Consider the following 19,074-nt stretch of genomic DNA (forward strand, 5'->3'; position numbering starts at 1 on the left):
AATTTTAAAAAGTTAATATAGTTAAACCTAGCAACTGCGACCATTATATTATGCATTCTCCATCATTGTTTAAAGCTCTTCATTTTTATCCAGCTTTGTTAAGGACTCCTGAGTGTATCCTGAGGAGTTTTTCCTCTCGCACAGGTAGGAATCTCGGCCTTTTACCGACAGAGGATAAGCTACGCTTTTCTTCTTTTTCCAGGAAATGTCTTCACAAGCTTGTTTCTGCTCCCCTGGGTCTGCAGTGCCCACTTAGCAATTAGCATCCTTAACTCTAGTTTCAATCTTAGTGACCCAAAAAAGTCAAAGTCAGTCTTGATTCCTTGTTATCAGCAAGGAACTACTTAAGAAAGTATTTACTGCCCAGGGTTGCAAACTCTCATTGTTATACATGGTACAAAGAATTCAACCTAAATGATGTGTGCAAGGTTTGTGGGTAAAAATAAGGAAAATTTGAAAACAAGCTCTATTAGATGGTTAGTAAAGCTAAGGGAAGACATACCGATTTTGAATTTTAAACCCTACAAGCTTTTAGAACGGTAAGATTATATTACTTAATCTGAAAGCTAGAGAAGACACTTTTCACTTCATTGCGATTTGCCCTATCCTTTCCAAATACAAAAGGACATTCTTTGGACGCGGTGTTTGTCAAGACAGGATTTTATAAATTTCCTAGATAGATTCAATTCGGGTGCACTGGTGGAGAATACACCAAAACAATTTGGATTTACAGAAAAAATCTTTTCATGATTTTAATTTTAAGAAAAGCAGAGATATTTTTACACTTTTTTCATTGTATCGTATGTATATAATTGGATATATAAGTAGACCTACTTCATTTATTTTTGGATAGATTTTTCTGTCAATTTTTTTTCTTGTTCTATCATTTATTGCATGTGTATATGTATGTGTAATTCTATATATTATGTATAAATGAATGCATTTGCTAAGGCCATCTTCTGGCAGATGGGATTTCCAAGCAGTTTTGTTTGTATTTCTTTTCATTTCTTATTATTAAATGTAACTTTATAAATATATAAAATAAACTTTATTTATTACAATTAAGGTTTTTAGTTGAGATGAAAAAAAGTTAATGGCACGAGCGGGATTCGAACCCACGATCTTCAGCTAGATACGTTGCTGCTCTACCACTTGAGCTATCGTGACCTCGATCCACTCGGACATCAACTTCCTATCTCAACCCCACCTTATGAGTTTTCTCTCCTTTTTGCCATTTTTCAAATGTCATGTAATCAGATTGGATTCTCGATGACAAATGAAATGGCACCGGAGAGCTTTAGTGAAGTGTACTTCATTTTAATCATTAAATTCACTAATTTCGTGGTCCGCTTGACCAATTAATACATTACAATTAATTAAGGTTTTTAGTTGAGATGAAAAAAAGTTAATGGCACGAGCGAAAAATGGCAAAAAGGAGAGAAAACTCATAAGGATGACAAATCAATCATAGGAAATTGATGTCCGAGTGGATCGAGGCCACGTAGCTCAAGTGGTAGAGCAGCGGCGTATCTAGCCGAAGATCGTGGGTTCGAATCCCGCTCGTGCCATTAACTTTTTTTCATCTCAACTAAAAACCTTAATTAATTGTAATGTATTAATTGGTCAAGCAGACCACGGAATTAGTGAATTTATTTATTACTTGTAAATAGGAAAGAATTTATTGAAGGAGAGTGAGTGTTCGCCTAGCTTTAAAAGCTGTATGCGTTAGGGTCTGATATATATATATAATGTTTGTATGTGCATGTTCAGGGTTTTAACTTCTGCCCCCCCCCTACTTTTGATAAACAAAATCTCCAATTTCTTCAATCAAACGTCAATTTATTTATAATTTTAATTGATAGTAAAACTTGTTCGTGGAAAAATTTCAGAATTTTCCTAAAATAACATTAACAGGAAGCTCTAGCTGTGGTTCATTAAAGCACGATTCATTCTGGTGCAAATTTTGGGCAACAGCTGTAAACTTAAAGAAACTAATGTCTGACAGCAAAACGTAAAGAAAAATTGTTTTTTTGAGACTTTTGAAAAATCTCAAAAAATGATTGAAATGTTTTACTAACTCACTAAAGTTAAATTTTTTACATTCTTCTGTGACCTACAGCTTACATACTTTCTGTGCAAATCGTAAAAACATCTTGGACATTACAAGCAAAATTAGAGATTGATTCTGCTGTTGAGAAAAGTGGACCGAAATTCGTACCATCCTAAATCGCACTTTAATGAGACACATCTAGAGAGTAGAGCATCCCATTAATGTTATTTGAAAAAAGCTGTGAAACTTTCTTTCAGTGCTACGAACAATTAATTTACCACCAATCCAAATAATAAATAAATTGGTCAAAGTTGAGATTTTTTCAAAAAAAGCTTTTTGCTAATAACTTGAGAACGGTTTATCTAAATTTAAAAAAAGTTTGTTCGGTTGAATGTAACATCAAAAAACCTTTCCTAAAATGTACATTGGTGAGTATTTTGCTTTTTGAAATAGTTAAATTCATATCCATCCCGTTATCTTGAAAAGTTAGATCAAAACGTTTTGTCTCATGAGAATGCAAACAAAATTTGAAAATTTAAGGGTCCTAGGGTTTTTCAAAAAAATACAATAAAAAAATATATGTATATGGGGCATAAGTTAAACTCACTCAGTATGTGTTGTTGGGCTTATATAAATCAAACAATCAATCATTTTAATTAACTAACAGTTACAATGCTTTTGAGGCAGACATGCTTAGAAATTTGATTTTAACCTGAACACGACAAACGATCATGAAAAACTAATGTTTATTAGGGTGTGCCATCTTTAATAATTATAAACATGGTAAAAATTGAATTTGTAATTTAAATAAAAAATTTGTACAATGCTCTTAACAATCAATATTATAGAAGGGAATAATATAAATAAATAAACACATTACATATAAATGTTTTATTAACCAAGATTTGTTGTAGTTTCTGTGATTATTTGGCCCATCAATGGTATTTTAGATAAACTACTAAAATATGATATATAAATTATATATATAAATAAATTATATTATATATATAAATTATATATTAATAAATATATTCATTTTGTATCCAATTACATGCCTGTTTCGATTTAACATTAATTGTACTTTGTGTTTTTTGTTCCTGGTGAGAGTGAATGGCTAATATAAACATCACATAATTACAATTTTATTTCATAAAAAATATAGTGTTCTTACAAACCACATATCAATTTACATATCCATTCATTACTGATTATCACAATATAAATTTTAATATTCAACAAAAACTATGTACAAACCAATCTGAATGTAGCTTCTTCACTTGGGTAGAAATAAACGTCCCAAAAATTGTCACATCCCACTATTTGTAATTCTAAACAATGGACACTATATTATATGGGATATAATCCAGTTGTAAATCAGAAGCTTGTGACAGTATTTATAAAAATTAAATAACATCGTATGTTTCTTCCGTTTCTAACATTTTTACCGTTAATTTAAAGCAGTTTTACACTCTTCCTTGACAATCGAACCCCACATTATGCATTACATTTCAAAATACTTGTCTTGATATTTTATTCTAACCATTGTTAAATGAACTACACTGAAGAGCTATACATTTTTTTAAATTTAAAAATGAGAACTGATACCTAAAAATTGATGGCTCAACCAGTTGTTTTACAAGAATACAGAATATTACCTGCATGCAGATTCATACCTTCAAAACATACGTAGAATTTTATTACATCGATGGATTTTTTCTTTCCTTTTTTTTCCCAGAAGATTTAACAAAATTTAAGCAACACAAGTTAAACACTGGTGAATAATAACAAAAGTATGCCTCCCAATCATTATAAATTTTATTTACTTTCATGAGCAATCTACTTCCTTTTTTTATACATTCCAATCATTTTCCTACAAAAAGAATTATTTCAAATTTATTTTCTTACTTATTTAGTATATTCTTAATTTAAAAAGTTTGGACGGTGTGAAATAAAATTACAAGGCTTCCTAAACTCCCTATTAATCCAGAGAATCCACGGTGCACTCTGAACTTGTCAAAAAGGGCATTTAGACAGATTTAAGAGAAGGGGCATATTTTATTCCTAGGTACAATAAAACCTCTTTAAAGAATGTAGCTGACATTAAATAATAGCTAGTGTTTAAGTGAACAAGGTATAATTACAATTTTTATAATTTGTACTGTAAGAATGATAGCTGTGTCCAAAATAGAGCAAGTTTTCATTAGTAAATGACCAAAAGAGATGGAAAGACTAGCTTCTATTTAGAAAACAAGAGCTTGTTATTAATTGTGGGTTAAAATTTTCAAGCTCAACTACAGAGCAACTTTTGATACTAAACCTTTTGGTAAATTTTAAATTTGAACTTTTTTTATTGCTATTATCCACCAGTTTTATAACCTTTAAAAAAGTGGATGTGACAAAGGAAAAGTAGACAAAATTCCATTTTGTTGAGTTTTCCCATTGAGTATAAAACTTATTCTAAACCATAATAGTGAACGTTATATCAGTTTAAACTAGAAACTACCTTATCCACAATGCAAATAAGGTTTTGAACTTGATCTTTTTTTGTTGTTTGAAGTAAGAAAACCACAATAGAAAGTGTAACTATAATAAAAAATGTATGACACGAAAAAATTTGATTTCACCGTTGTGACTGACAATGAACAATAGAACAATATTGACTATATGCCTCAATTATGTAACATTGTTTTCATTGTTTACTTTGCAATAAATATTTGATATTACAACTATTATGAACTTACACCAACGAAAAGAAATGTTGCATTGTTTTATGTACACTGAATCAGCAATGAAACGCGGTAATGGAATCAAAAGTAGAAGTTAATGTACAACTTTAATAAAGGAACAATAAACCATTTTCTTGCTCTTGAAACAGATTGTGTATGAAGTCACAATTCTGATTATCTTCACTAAGAGGAGCAGAATTTCTGTTTTACATCAGTTACACTTCACTAGACACCATTACTTGCACTTGTGTTTTATTTAATTTTAAAACAAAAATAAAATGTTAGCATAATATTCAAAATGGCAACAACAACAAAAAATCACTGCCAAAATTACAACACAAATAAATTATGAAGAAGACACGATAGTCAACTTAGTTTTAACCATCTTTTTAAAACAAACGATGTTTGCAAAAAGATGTGGTGAACGATAAGGTCACAGAAACGAAGAATTATCTTAGGAATGGCCAGGTTCATTTCTGTCGACTAGAAGCTGAAGATTTTGGATTTGTGGCGTCTCGGCTGAAAACAATCAATTGTTTAAAAAGATTTTAATAAATGATTAATCCAGTTAAACTATTCCTTCCGATTGTATGTTATAAAACAAGATAAATAAGCTTGTTACAAATCTAATATTTGTGGACGATTTAATTTATATATATACATTTTTCTATAAAAATTACAAAAAATTTGAAATCCTTCGTAAACTTGTTTACCAACAATTTAACCATAATGTACTGGTCTATCATCTTGCAGAACTCAACACAATATTTCCAAATTTATACAGTCAAATATACTATCGACAAGTCAAAAATTCTCTTATCTTGTGTCATTATATACTGAATATGGCTGATCTTACACTGGAATGGACAACATCGATTGCGACTACAGACAACTTACTCGTAGTTTTTTTTTTTTTTTANCGCATTTACGGCTTCTTCGGATATTTTAGAAGCAATTTCTTGATTTAAAAGAATTACTTTTTCTAGTAAAAATAATAAAGGTGGGGTATTGTTGATTCAATTTTTCTAAAGGATGGTTCTTCACAGATTTAAGAAATCCTTCTGTGTCCATGGCTACTCACGAAAAATCCAAGCAACTGCATAAAAACCCTATGGGAGTTGAAATCTTTGAAAAGTGCAAATTTGCTTAAATGATGATCCAGACACATGTACGTGATATCCCTCATCTATTGTGCTAGTCTCATTCATCCAAAATATTGTATATAGTCACGAGAAGTGAACGGATGCAAAATAGTTTGGATTTTTACAGTGAACTGGTGCAAATTGGTCCTCCTAATCTGCCATGGATCCATGAAATGCAAAATATTCTTGTCCAGGAGAGGAATATTCATGGTACCATCAGGAAAATAATATATATGGATTGTGCAAAGATTTTTTTATGACACTTTTTCCAGAATAAATAAATATATAAAAAATATGAATAATTTATATTGAATTCTATAAGTTTTGTAAAAAAAAAAATTCTTTTTCTAAAAAAACTTCGATTCAATCCAAATTCTATTCTTCATGGAAGTGAGGCTTTAGGTTGTCCATCGAAAGTAAAAAATCCAAGCTTTTTGGAATAAAGTAGCAGGTCAAAACAAAACAGACGATTAAGTCGGCTCCCATATGAGCGGACTGTTTGCATTTCCTAGGTTGGGAGTGCTTGTGAGAAGTTGGGCATACACAAACATTCAAAAATCAGCCGTAATCAGTTGTAGGGTGAAAGCAGTCTAATGTCTCAATAATAAAATATGGGCCAAATACCAGAAACAATACATGAAGTCAAAGTGAGAAAACTTGGCCAGTTAAGGGACCTTCACTGATAGCAGTCGAACCCTTGAGCATCAACCCTTCAAACAATCAAACTAACTTTAATGTTTTTTCTTCTTCTCCCACTTCCTAAATTATTACATTGCTGTTTTTACACCCTTTGACTGGTTTTGTTAAAGTTTTTTTGGTAAAAATGCCCCCTGTGAAAAAATTCTTTCAATCAGTCAAAGCTTAAGTTGATTCACAAAGTAGAGAAAACAAGGTGATCACTGCCAGAGAATTTGGGATCCCTCCCAAAAAGTGTTAATTTGTACATTTCCAAGTAAATTTTTAGTCTTTTTGGTACATCATACCTTTTTAATGCTAATTCTGATTGCAATGAAACCAAGGCACAAAATTTTTAATCAAGAAAAGGACTTTTTTTTTACAATACTCTTATTTTGCATGAAATTACACATTTTTACAGTTTACTGCACAAAACTGTATTTTTTCTTTTTTTTAAATTTTTTATTATTATTATTTCTTTATGTATAAAAACAATGTGAAAACATAATTTTGATGGGCTAACAGTATTGAGTAAACAAATTTAGGATCTTTTTTATTGTAATTTTCCAAGAAATTATTTTATGTTTGACATCTGCCAATCTAGATGTCTAGATGTTCTAGCTGTTGCGTATTTCTCACTTTTCACTTCTCAGCTTTTCTTTGCCTTAGGAGTAAAGCTGAACCACGAGAAAAGTATAATAATGCCCATGAAGTTCAGAAGTTGATTTAAGGACTAGAATTAAAGACCGATGGCAAAATTGTTTTTAAATAAATGAGTGGGTCTTTTCTCTTTTGAAACATTTTATCAATGAAAATAGGTATATCCTGAGAAACAAAAACTTAGCTATGTGTATGGTGTTGAATTACTACGAAAAAATTAATTTACTTGCATGTTTTCACTTTTCTAAGTTTTTAATGGATGTTTTTGAAGGGTTTTTACTACATGACACCCTGCTGGGAGAAATCTCACGATGTACATTATTACACTTTCTTGTATTCTTTTTCATTTTATTATAAGTCGAATATTAGCCTCAACATATCAAACTATAAAAAGACGAACATCTTACTCAGTCCGTTGAATTTTGATGTATTGAGATTTAACTGTTTAAGAAAATGCTATAAATGTATTTTTTAAAATTAAATTTGACAATTAATTTAAATATTTAACTTCAGTTTGTAAAAGTTGTAAAATATACCTGTTTCTGAAATAGAATTTGAGTTTAAAGAGTTGCTGAGTGGTGGTGAACTTTGTTGAGCAACATCGCACGTTTGGCTTGAAGTCTTAGTTTTAGAAAGCTTACTACACTTTGCTTCTAAAATTTCAATTTTCTGATATAGCTCAAGAATGTATTCCTCTTGTTTGTTATACATGCTCCTAAGTTTTTTACAATTTTCTTCCGATTGCTAAAACAATGGACGTTCTCAATTCAAAGAAATTCACCCAAAAACCTTAAGTACCTTCAATTGTTCAGAATAATTGGCTACGACAGAATCGTGTAACTGTTCTTGCTTTTGGCTTTGATTCTTATGCTCCTCGATGAATAAATTTACTTCGTTTATTTTAGCTCTAGCAGCTTCAGCGGTGGAATCAGACATCTTCAACGATTTTTGAAGCTCTACAAAGATGAATAAAGGTCAATTAAAAAATCATCGGTGTTTAAAATGGGTTGGATCTGACCAGCCAAATTGTACGAATAAGAGCGAGTAGCCATCAGTGCTTCTGCATTCTTATGACACTTTAATGTCAACGTTGAAATCGTCGCCCTTAATCGTGATTCAAGTTCACCAGCGGCTACTAAGTGGTGTTGCAACGTGGCAAGCTCTCCTTTCATTTCTTTCCATGCTGTTGCCGCAGCCGTTGCACCTGCCAATGTATTGCGTAATTCAAACAGTTCAGCCCTTGACTTTGTACAAACCTGAAATTTATAAAAATTAGTATAGGCAAAAGTCTATAATTTAAAATTATTTACCCCATTTAAAAATATTATTTCTTTTTTCTCCTCCTCCAACTGTTTTTCTAATAAACAAATTTGCCCTTGAGTTTCTTTTAGTTTTCTTTGGAGAGTACCAGTCTGGAAAACAAAAGAAAACTGTTTAAAGAACACTTTTTAAAAATTATCAGTGATTTATTACCTGTTCTTGCCAGTAATTAAGTGTCCCCTGTAATTCATCACGGCTATGCTTTGCGTCTCGTTTGCTTCGTTCCAATTCATTGTGTAAAGTTTCTATTTCCTTTTGCATTAAAGCAACTTGATCTCGCTAAAAATGAAATAAATCAATAAAATTTTACTAATAACTGTTAGAAAAAATCTTACAAGAGCTGAATTGTGCTCTTCGAGTGCTCTATTTGTTCTTGATTTTCCTAAAAGTCTTCTATTCCTTTCTGCATGTACTTCTCTTCTATGTTTTTCAAACTGTAACTGGAGCATAACAAGCTCCAACTGCTGTTTAAGATTTTTGAGCTCATTATTGTCCACCCCTTAAAAATATTTAAAATAAAAACAAACATACAAAATCAGAAAATTTATATTTTCTATATGTACCAGATTTTTTTCTTTCACATAGACTACGGACAGTAGTTTCAATAAAAGTCTCTAAAGCGGTTCTAGGTGAATATAACGTCGATTCACGCAGCGGTGGTTGATGTATAACATCTGCCCCAACACAAACATTAAAATAAAGTTTAAAAAAATAAAAATAAAATTTGATTTCACCTGGAGGAGCACTGTGCTGTTGTATTTGTTCAATAGGTGGAAAGACTGAGAGGAACAAAGGCTCATAAATTAACGGCTGTGGTTCGTCGGTTTGAGTACACGCTGTTACTCTCTCTACTTCGTCCTGTTTGCATTTTGTTGTATTCTTTAAATAACAAAAATAATTTGTAGTAAAAATAAAACCTGCGAGTTGTTTTTGATAATTAATTATTATGTGATGTGCAACATGTTTTAATCACTTTATTTATCAAAAGTAGGATAACAACATTCACTGTACAAAAGAATTTTTACAACCAACATATTATTTTTTAATATTATTTCTTTTTTTAAATACATAACTCCCATTGAACTTTCACCATTATTAATTATACAATTTACACTATTCATTACATACATACATTCAATACATATGAGAGAAATAATGTTCCAACATAATTTTTTTCCATCATATTTGTTAGGTGTTTTTTTTTGCTTCTCAAAAGAAGAAAAAACACATTGAACTTTCAAAATATAAATGTATTTTATTTTTCACCCAAAACATAATTTCCTTCGTTTTCTCACAGGCAGTAGAAATATCCCCTTGCTCACAGTAGGTTGTTTTCAACAATCCGGATTTCAAGCTTTTAGCTCATCATCAGGTTGAAGTTGTTCTACAACCACTCGACATGAATTGCAAAAGTGCAAGTGAAAAAGTACACTTCAATAATTTGTACTTGGAATTGTGGAATCATCAAGGAAAAAGGCAGAAAAAACCGTAGAAAATTTAGAATCAGATTGACTCTCAATATAACAGCAAAGGGACGGAGACTCTCACTGGATATGGGTCAAACATGAAATATATGCAAAGAATTGGAGTGACATCACCGGTGTGCATTTGCGGCAATCAGGTTCAGGACGTGGATCATCTGTTTTCTGCCCTGTGCTGGATGCAAAGAGAGCAAATCTCAAATAAACCTCCTCAGTGAAAACAATATAGCAGTGTTTGAACAATTCATTAAAAATAGTAACTTGCAGGAAATGACCAATATACAATATACTTAATTTTAAATTAAATTTTATAAATAAGATATATAATATGATGTAAAAGTCAATAATGTAAATGTAATCTATATTACAAGTAATACAATAGTGGTTCATGTAGAAAATAAATAATTAAATAAATGAAAAAATGCAAGAATAACAAAAAAATCGAAGTCACGATAGCTCAAGTGGTTAGAGCAGCGGCGTATTGAGCTGAAGGTTGTGGGTTCGAATCCCACTTGTGACACTAACTTTTTCATCTCAACCAAGATTTTAAATAAAAAGTATAATTAATTGAAATAATTTTTAATAAGTTTAAAACAGATGGTTTTCGTGTAGTTGGATGCCAAATGGGATGGCACGGCTGATGGAATATAACACAACCATTCAAGGAAATTTCAAAACTGAATCAGGGGGTCGTCTCTTCGACTCACCGACTTGGTTTTCCTCTCAGAAAATACTTCAGTCAAAACTGTTATGTATGTCATAGCCTTTAGCTCATTAGGGTTCCACAACTGGTCTTTGATCATCTCTCTGCATTTCAAAAATGTCAGAATCACTGTTGACTCACATGTTCTGTTATTATGTTATCACTGTAAATTCCACACAAATTTCGACAGGCATCCACTGCCCTATACTTGAGTTCAAACTCATACAGCAAGCAATTCCTCAAATAAATGTTACATACTTCCATGTCATGCGCATTGTAGTTTATTCTAGATTAATTTTTAGTATCAACTACCCCTTTTTTCTTAACACATTTAACAACATTCACGATTGTTGATGTAAATTCACGCCATTTCAAATTCTATTCACTCAATTCAAATTCTATTCCTGGTTGTTCTAGAAGTGAATTCACGCCATTTCAAATTCTATTCTGGTTGCTCTAGAAGTGAATTCATGCTATTTCAAATTCTATTCCTGGTTGTCACTGACATTTTTTTAATTATTATTATTTTTTTTTTTTTACAAAATTGGTACCTGCATCTGGAGATGCAACAAACAAATCATTTACATTATGTTGATTAACAAAATTAATAATTAGTAAGAAAAATTATATATATATATATATATATATGTCATACACAGCCGTCATAGATAAGTAGGAGAAAAAGAATGTGAGATCGAAGGGTAATCACCAATCTTAAAGTTTGGAAGCAGCTTAAAGTTGTTGTTGAACTAAACATATTAGATGGTTTATAAGTTTAAAACAAATTACCATAATAATGGAAAATGAAGAAATATATTCTGACGAAAATTCTGAGATTGAATCCACAGAACTTATTGTAAGCAGTGATAGCGAGATAGCAAGTGACGTAGTATTGCAATTTTTGCAACAGAAAAATAAAACAGATAATACTTACATGACAGCAAACCTAGTAATAGTAACTGTAGTACAGATAGTCAGTAGAGAAAACATGATTCAAAAACACTTAGAAATGTTTAAGCGTAATTCAGCAACCTCACTTATTTACAACAATGATATTTCAAAACATATTTTATATTTTTTATCTTTGGTCGCAAATGTGTAAAAGGGCTTTTCCTATCTTCCTAGCTAATGGGCCTAGCAGGTAATAATGAATCGCTTTTATAAAGATCAGAATTTGAAAAAACAAAAAACTTAAGCACACACCTAATATAATACATCATTTATTTAGTTATACCTGAAGTGAATTCGTTAGAGACAGATCTTCTAGATCTTCATCAGTTTCTTCTACAGTGGTCGTAGCACCCAACTCTGACATGGCCCCACTGAACGAAGTATCTTTCTTCATTTCAGGGCATGAAACAGCTCGTCGCACTTTTTGGTCTAGAAATGTTGCCCCATCTCTTGGGCTGCTACCGCTACTAACACCTGAAATAATATCAATGTTAAATTTACAACATAAACAAAAAATTGTCATAAAATACCAATTTGAGCAAGAAGAAAAGTGTCTGGTTGACACTGGCTATGAAACCTTAGCCTGTTGACTTGTCTTGCAAATTGTATGATTGAACGGGGATCAGGCATGTGAAGGCCGCCTTCGTTGCAGCCACCGACTTCACCTGCCTCGACACATTCTCCGTACTCTTCCTCATCATTGGTATCATGGATAACACTATCACTTCTTTTTAACTGTAAATAAAAGACGATAAATTACAGGTGCAAACATGAAACCAATTTTATTTTATACCGCTGAACTAATGTTATTGTGGTCGGCTCTCATCATAGATTCCACTTCTCTATCTTCTTCACTTCGCTCACAAGGTGCTAAATGAGGACTAGAATCATTGGCCCGTTCAAAGGACAAAGGGGTATAAATAACTCTCAAAGGACTAATTGGCTGATAACTAGAATTTCCACTTAACGGTGTTTTAGGCTTTAGGTTTGCTAACATTTCTTTCTCCTGCAAAGTACAAATAATTAATAACTATTCTAAGAAAATACAGAACATTAGGAAATACTATTTGTTGTTTGATGGGTAAGCAAAGTTGAAAAATACTATAAGTACAGGGCTCCTTCACTAATCTGAACTTTGGTACTCAAAACATTCCAGTAATCCAAACTGAACAAAAATTCAAGAAGTCAGAATTTTAAATAAAACATTATTAGAGGGGAAGGGGAGAAAGAGGAGAGATTGTGTGGTTGGGTTCTCTCAGGCTATGGGCTAAAAAAAAGAATGGACTTGGCCACAGTGTAGATTAATTTTTTTGGAGGGGGTCTCCAACTTGGACCTTTTATTTAGGTTTTTGTTGGGATATCTACTATTTGAAAATGAGAGAAAAAGTGAAAGAAGCAATGGAAAAAAAAATTAATAAAATTTTGAAAAAAAATAGGATATTTTAAAGAAAAATTGACAGCATATATGTATTACAAAGGTTTAACATCTTGTGTATGCAGTAATAATAGTGTTGTGTTAAAATTGTTTTTTATACATATGTATTTTTTTTAACACCCTCTCTAATCCAAATTTTACAGTAATCCAAACACCCCCTTGAGGAAATTAGTTCAGATTACTGAGAGAGAACTGTAGTTCAAATAAGAATGGTGGAGTGTGTTGTTCTTTTTAAAAAGATAGTCTCCACTCAGAGTCAGTTGTTTCAACAATCAGGATTTCAAGCTTACATCATCAGGTTCAAGGAGTTCTGCAAACGATGTCGAGAGACGTGGTTGTAGAACTACATCAACATGATGATGAGCTATAAACTCGAAATCCGGATCGTTAAAAACGACTAACTGTGAGTAGGAACTATCTTTTTAAAATTGTAGTTCAAATGTTCATAAGAAGTACATAGTTTCTATATGAAAATGAAAATTGCTTATGAACGCATTTTTAACGAAAAAAAATTCATTAGGATAAATGTGGATTAAAATCTTCAAACAAAAAACCATTAAAATAATTTCAATACGAAAATTTAATGAAATTCATATTTAATTTTAAAAGTGAGAATGCAGAGAAACTCACCTGTAAACAATTTTTTAAATTTTTGGTTCGATTTGTGAGGAGCGGTCAAGAATGAGGTAGTAAGAAGTAGTAGAAAAACACTTTTTCATTTTTTGGCCAAAAAACATACTCTCACCTGTAAACATTTCTCCCTATCACTAATAATCCTTTGGACTTTGGGTGAAATATTGTCTTTTGGCTTTGATGATGATATTTGAAAAGCTGACGGCAAAGCCTGCTCTTGTACACCTGCTGGCGTAGGAGTGGTCGAAGGGGGAAACCGAAAAGGAGAAGACTCTTTTTTCATGGGGGAAGATGGTTGAGACTGAGCGCTGAAAGAGCTTAAAGAGCGAGCAACTGTGGATGAAGGTCTTATCACAGATTGTCGCAGGTCCTGAAACAAATTTAAATTAAACAATAGTCTATACAAAACAAAAGTTTTTAACTTGCCTTGACTGGAGTGGACTCGGGCGTGGCTTCGATAGCAGCTTCAGGAGGCGAGTTTCCTTCCTGGGAGGAGTAATTTGAAGACCCAAGAAAATTCTAGGAAAAATATGTTAATAAAAAAATACAATTTCACACAATGAGCAAATATTACTTGTGCAGGGGTGTGAGTTATCGATGTAGGGGTAGATTCAATAGCTGAAGTCGTTGCATAAACTGTTGGACTCCAAACTTCACCCCCATCTGGTAAATTTATACTGAAATTTCCAATAATTGGAACAGTCTTATTTCCTAAATCTACACCACTTTTACTTGTATCTATGAGACATAAATTATAGTATTATGAGAGGAACTTGCTTTTCTGATGTAATGAAAAATTCAATAATTAGTACCGAATATACTCTTTGAGAAATCTAAATTATGCCTTGAGCGGAATGATGCTGTCCTTGCTCTGAATGAACAATCATCTTTCCATTTTTCAGACCCAGATTCAATTGAAAACTTGGCACATTCCATTATCACATCATTCGCTTCCATTTTCTTCCATCTAAAACAATACACAAAACTTTTTGGTACATGTGTAATTAAAATTGAAATATTTTTACCTTGCTGGAGCCACTTCTGAATCTTTGGAAGCTGTGATCAAGAGAGGATGAACTTTAACAGTGTCAAGCATTGGCTAGCAAAAAGATTTGCATTAAGAACCAGGACTTGGAAGAATAATTGATAAAGAAAGTTGTAGGTACTTTGATGGTGTGACTGAAGACAGATAAATTTTCCTTGGCACTGTACTGTTGGCGGAGATATGTGAGGAAATTCCATGGGTACATTCCATAGAGTCTGTTAAATAATGCATAAAGGCCAATTTGAAGATGGAGCAGCTGACCTTCAGGTACTTTGTTTGGATTGTTTGTATTCCATGCTGCTAAATGACTACAAAAAAAATTATTAATCATAAATACAAAAAAATGTTAAAAATAGCTTTACCTGAAAACTTCAAAGAGTTCTTGAAGATGGGGTGCAAAAAGACCGGCGATGATGGGAAGAAGAATAATCACAATAAGAAGAGCGCTCATTAATGGCAGGACTTCTTTCTCGACCTAAATAAGACATAATTGTATAAAATCTCAATTTTAGTAAGTTTATTTCAAGTTTACCTTTAATAAACGAAGAAGATCTCTCATGAGTGGGTGATGGATAATTTTATAAAGCCAAGTAGGGTGTCGCCTAACAATATGCCCGAGAAGGGTCAATGCTTGAAGTTTAAGCGGAGTGCGCAAAGAATCTGCAATTCTGGAAAACACGAACATTGGAAATGACAGTGTACTGAATTTAATATTCTATAACTCACCTGTCAAAAAGGAATCTGTCATGAGGTTCCCTGACGCTAACCAGAATATCAACAGATCTTGTTGAGCTGGAGCTTATGTAGTAATCAACTATTCCTTGGACCAGCCATGATTCTTTGGCTATAAATATAAAACCAGTAATTATTTTAAATCAAACATTTTATATAAGTAGTTTATACGCACAATGTATAAGAAAAGAGCATAAAATCATTGTCAATAATTTGAACGAAAAATTCCGTCAAATAAACTAACAACGTACAATCAAGACTCTGTTTTACTTTGGGCAAGAGCTGTCAATATTCCTTACATTGTCATAACCAACTGTTACTTTTAATTGTTACTTTTCTATATTTTGTACATATGAAAAAAAAAAAAAGAAAAGGAGGCTGCTTGTAAAATAAATAATTAACCAGCTTGATTTTCCATAATCCAGTCCACCTCTATTATACATGGTGAACCCGGCTTCACAATTATAACGGTGTTCTATAAGAAAACATTCAACCTAATCTAGGTACTTAAATAAGACAAATCGAAGGGAAGAATTTCCTATTGTTAGTCACAGATTCTACCTCGATCGGACTAAGCTTTGGTTGGTTAGATGGCAGAAAAAGACAGTAATTACCACTGAAGGCTAATTGACACACAACACATCAAAACAACAAACACTATAAGACCAGGATAATAGTTTGTATAGAAATCCATCATATTAAAAATAACAAGTCATGAACAGTGTAAACTCTGACATCCATCATTGATCAAATCAGTTTCAAGCCTAACAATATAGAACTAAGACTCCATGATACTCTTTTGGCAAGAACTGTCAAGAATCCACACACTATAGCCAACAGTTTAATCATCCTTGTTCAGCCATTCCATTTAATTTTACTCTTATAAATCTTAAAATATTTTTTAAAATGCATTTTGTCTTTTTACTAAGTAGTAGAATCTGCAGCATTCCAACCAACCAGGCTTCACAATTGTAATGGTGTTCTATAAAAAAGAATTCACTCATACACTAGGTACATAATAAAACATCAGAAGGGCGGAAATTTCCATTGTTAGTTACCGATTCTATCAGCTACTCTCTTCCACTCTGTGACTCTTAATTGGACTAAGCTTGATCTTATTATCATATAAATAGCAAAAAGTCATATTATTTCAAGAGTTGATGATATCTGTATTTAAGCGATTTAGAAACGCAGAACAAACTTTGGGCAAGTGCTGTCAATATTCCTCAAGCTATTGTCAGCAAGTTCAGCATCCATGTTCTCCTAATAGCTCTTATACATTTTGAGATATTCCAATTAATTATTCCTTAATCTAAGGTTTTAGGTTACAATGAAAAAGTTAGTGTCACGAGCGGGATTCAAACCCACGACTTTTGGCTCAATATGCCACTGCTCTAACCACAAGCTATCGTGACTTTGATCCTCTCAGACATCAACTTCCCCATCTCAACCTACAATTGTTCGAATCTTTCCTCTTTTTCATCTCAACAAAAAACCTTAGAATAAAATCATAGATGAAAAGATTAATTAATTGGAATAATTAATATGGTCAATTATGACCACTAAACAAATATGGATTAATTTTAAGATATGTTTTTTCAAGTACACTTTGCATATCAGCCAATCACAATTATAAGCCGTGTTCTTCAACATTGAATCTAGTCTCGGTACATAAATAGGTCATACACAATGGAAGAATCTCTGACTCTCAGCAGGACTAAGCTTTGGTTGGATCATAAACAATATCATAAAAATGACAAACGATGTATTATTTCAAAATTGTATTCTACTTAAGACTCTGATTCACTTTGGGCATGAGCTGTCAAGATCCGTCAAGCTGTCATCCATGTTCTACTAATAGCTATTATACATTTTGAGATATATTTTTTCAAGCACACTTTGCACATCAGCCAATCACAATTATACACAGTGTTCTTCAAGAAAACATTCAATCTAGTCTAGGTACATAAATAGGACAGACACAATAGGAGAATTTCTGACTAAGCTTTCGTTGGATCATACAAAATATCATATGAATGGCAAAAAGGTGTATTATTTCAAAATTGTATACTACTCAAGACTCTGTCATACTTTGAGCAAAGCTGTCAAGATCCATCAAGCTGTCATCAGCAGCGTGATCATCCATGACACTTAATGCCATTCTCAGACATGAAATATATTTTTCTTCAAATGCTTCGTCCATTATATTAAATAACAAACCAACCAGGGTTCACAATCATGATGTTCAATTAAAAGCACTTAGTACATAAACATGACATACTGAGGAGAAATAAAGGAAAAACTTTTATTATTTGTATGCCTTATAAATAAATGATTTACATAGAAAAGACAACGTATTGTTTAGAAATTGTATGCATTATGTCGAGTATGTGTTAAAGCCAATTGGTTTTGTGTTTAATTTTTTTTAGTACATATTAACCAGTTAGGACATTTTTATGATTTTGGAGAGACTTACTTGAATTGAAAAGATCGTGAAACGTTTTTTTCGCCTCTTCCGCATCTTGCTGATTGTTGGATTCGAGTGATTCGAAAAGCTCCAAGACCACGTCCATCACTTCTTTCTGTCATTTGTCATCGATGGAAGAGAGCTAGTCGAAAATTATGAGGATGGCGATGTAAACGACGAAAACAGTACAAAACAAACCAGTTGTCAATGGAACTTTTCTATTATTGTGATTATTCCCTTCGTATCATCGGCGTTTCGCATCGGTGGTGGTCCGAACCCTTTTTCCTGAAAATTCTTCCGTCATTTTTTCTTTTTTTCTAAAGCTGCTTTTGAAAAAAAAGCTACTTCAGCCGACGAAAAAGGGGTGCCGAACTGGACATCGGTCGATACCGAAAATTTGACGGAATTTGTGAAAAAGTTTTAATTTCGTCGCGGCACTGTCGAATCTGACGTTTATCGAGGCCCTGGAAATCAATTCTACACGGCCGTGCTTGAAAAACCGAGACGTTTTTCGGCGAAACAATACAATTTTAATCCATGATAAGAAAAATCCCCTGATATTTAAATTGCAATTAATTATTGTAATTGGAGATAGATAAAAAGGACAGAGGATCTGAATAGACGGGCGGACCTAAAAAACAGCGCGGACCTGCCTCCGATGGAAACAGGCAGGTTGGAGTTTCGTGCAACGGGAAATTATCTGAACATTTACCATATCAACGGATGGAAAAGTTTATAAGAGGAGATCCATCATCTGTACATCGCGAAGAGTCCAGTTTGATTCGTCTTCCGCGGCCTCTTCGATCAACTGCAGACCGACTGCGATCTTCTTCGCTGACGTCAAATCCGCTTAGGGGTGAAATCGTTCAACAAATATTTATATATAAGTTTAGTTTTATAAACAGTTTACACTCCGGTTAGAGACGAGTTAAGAGATTTCCATCTCAAAACGGGAAAGAACTCTCTTTCAGCAGGCAGGATTTGAGAAGAATTAAAGGCCTCTATACCGACCACTGCACTCAACTATCACCTTAAGAAGATGGGCATGGCTGAC

At 32.6% G+C, this 19,074-nt stretch overlaps 1 protein-coding gene across 1 annotated transcript; it reads right to left on the bottom strand.

The window, feature by feature from the left end:
* Positions 1–3,170: 3,170 nt before the first annotated feature.
* Positions 3,171–18,816, bottom strand: LOC106668256 (hamartin). The gene is made up of 22 exons (XM_014396834.2): positions 18,030–18,816; positions 15,548–15,665; positions 15,354–15,489; positions 15,184–15,296; positions 14,943–15,129; positions 14,802–14,875; positions 14,589–14,743; positions 14,351–14,514; positions 14,203–14,295; positions 13,889–14,146; positions 12,502–12,714; positions 12,239–12,443; positions 11,992–12,182; positions 9,308–9,452; positions 9,137–9,247; positions 8,909–9,072; positions 8,727–8,852; positions 8,564–8,665; positions 8,272–8,509; positions 8,052–8,209; positions 7,790–7,997; positions 3,171–5,295 (listed from the first exon to the last, which is right to left on the bottom strand). The coding sequence occupies exons 1-22, from the start codon at positions 18,124–18,126 to the stop codon at positions 5,231–5,233; spliced, it is 3,321 nt and encodes a 1,106-aa protein (XP_014252320.1). The 5' UTR covers positions 18,127–18,816; the 3' UTR covers positions 3,171–5,230.
* Positions 18,817–19,074: the final 258 nt, after the last annotated feature.

The sequence above is a fragment of the Cimex lectularius genome, unplaced genomic scaffold (assembly GCF_000648675.2).
Source record: "Cimex lectularius strain Harlan isolate CLEC.00 unplaced genomic scaffold, Clec_2.1 scaffold71, whole genome shotgun sequence".
Lineage (NCBI taxonomy): Eukaryota > Metazoa > Arthropoda > Insecta > Hemiptera > Cimicidae > Cimex > Cimex lectularius.

Bases quoted from the DNA above. Each gene is read 5' to 3' on its own strand.
- LOC106668256 (XM_014396834.2), bottom strand. From the start codon at position 18,126: ATGGACGTGGTCTTGGAGCTTTTCGAATCACTCGAATCCAACAATCAG. The intron at 15,297-15,353 runs GTAAACTTGAAA...TGTCTTATTTAG, and splicing joins ATCTTCTTCGTTTATTAAAG to GTCGAGAAAGAAGTCCTGCC. The intron at 8,510-8,563 runs GTAAATAATTTT...TATAAATTTCAG, and splicing joins AAATAATATTTTTAAATGGG to GTTTGTACAAAGTCAAGGGC.